At 41.1% G+C, this 1296-nt stretch overlaps 1 protein-coding gene across 2 annotated transcripts in view; it reads right to left on the reverse strand.

Annotated features, from left to right (window-relative positions):
• WDR19 (WD repeat domain 19) overlaps positions 1-1296 on the reverse strand; it is a 93782-nt gene that overhangs the window by 19270 nt on the left and 73216 nt on the right. For both annotated transcript variants that reach the window (XM_011949102.1, XM_011949103.1), the window contains one exon: positions 280-357. In XM_011949102.1, coding sequence (XP_011804492.1) covers positions 280-357 — 78 coding nt within the window. The remainder of the gene's footprint in view (positions 1-279; positions 358-1296) is intronic.

A 1296-nucleotide genomic window follows, 5' to 3' on the forward strand; every position in this document is an offset into this window, starting at 1 on the left:
TTTTTAGTTCATCGGCTATTGTTAGTGTATTTTTTTTTTTTTTTTTTTTTAGTTCATCGGCTATTGTTAGTGTATTTTATGTGTGGCCCAAGACAATTCTTCTTCTTCCAATGTGACCCAGGGAAGCAAAAAGATTGGACACTCCTGGTCTAGCTTATCTACACTACTGGCAGGGAGAAAATTTTTCACATCTGTGTTGTAAAAGCATGATGGGTAAAACAGGCAGAATCAAACTGTAACTGAGATCTAGGACGCACACGAAGCCCACGTGTTCAGTACCTTAGGCATGCCATCGTTTTCCCCCAAGAGGTGGTCTATCAGCTGATTGGTCAGCAGTTCATCTTTGGCCTGACCAACCTGTTTAATAAGAGAGAAAGACCCAGCAAATTCACCATCTTAAATCGAGCAAGACTGGAGAAAAAGACAATCTTCTGCTTAAGGAGATGGAATAAAAAGCATTAATAGTATCTACAGTAAAGTGCCTGAAATATGACATAGGATCAGGGTCTTTCTTCATTTGTTGCTAGACTCTCCATTAATAAAAATCCATCCTTAGACGCTATAGCTTTTCTTAGTTGCTGTATCAAAATACCATATTTTCTTTCACATGCACAGAGAATGTACTTCTTGGATTTATTTATTTATTTATTATTATTACTATTTTTTGAGACGGAGTCTCGCTCTGTTGCCAGGCTGGAGTGCAGTGGCACGATCTCGGCTCACTGCAATCTCCGCCTCCTGGGTTCAAGCGATTCTCCTGCCTCAGCCTCTCGTGTAGCTGGGACTACAAGCGTGCGCCACCACACCCAGCTAATTTTTGTATTTTTTGTAGAGACGGGGTTTCGCCATGTTGGCCAGGCTAGTCTCCAACTCCTGACCTCAAGTGATCCACCCACCTTTGCCTCCCAAAGTGCTGGGATTACAGACATGAGCCACCGCACCTGGCCAATTTATTTCTATTTTATGTTATAGAGAACTACCTTTATGCTTAATCTGAATTTTGTTAATTTCCATAATGTTGGGAATGTAAACAAAGCACACTCTGAGTTTTAGAGATGAGTGCTAGGTCATAGTTTCAATGTCAGTGATCTGTTTTCATAGTTCCTAGAACAAATAAAATTATAACATTTGAGAAAAATTGCATGTGGTGAGGATTGTTATCTAGAGGGGCATGGCTATCTCACAGTTGGCAAAGTCATTTTAAAGAGTAAATATACGTTATCCTCCAAAATGCAGGGTCTGTCTAGATCAAGCTTGCTCTAGCCATGGCCTGCAGGCCACGTGTGGCCCTGGACC

Source organism: Colobus angolensis, unplaced genomic scaffold, assembly GCF_000951035.1.
Source record: "Colobus angolensis palliatus isolate OR3802 unplaced genomic scaffold, Cang.pa_1.0 Scaffold29, whole genome shotgun sequence".
Lineage (NCBI taxonomy): Eukaryota > Metazoa > Chordata > Mammalia > Primates > Cercopithecidae > Colobus > Colobus angolensis.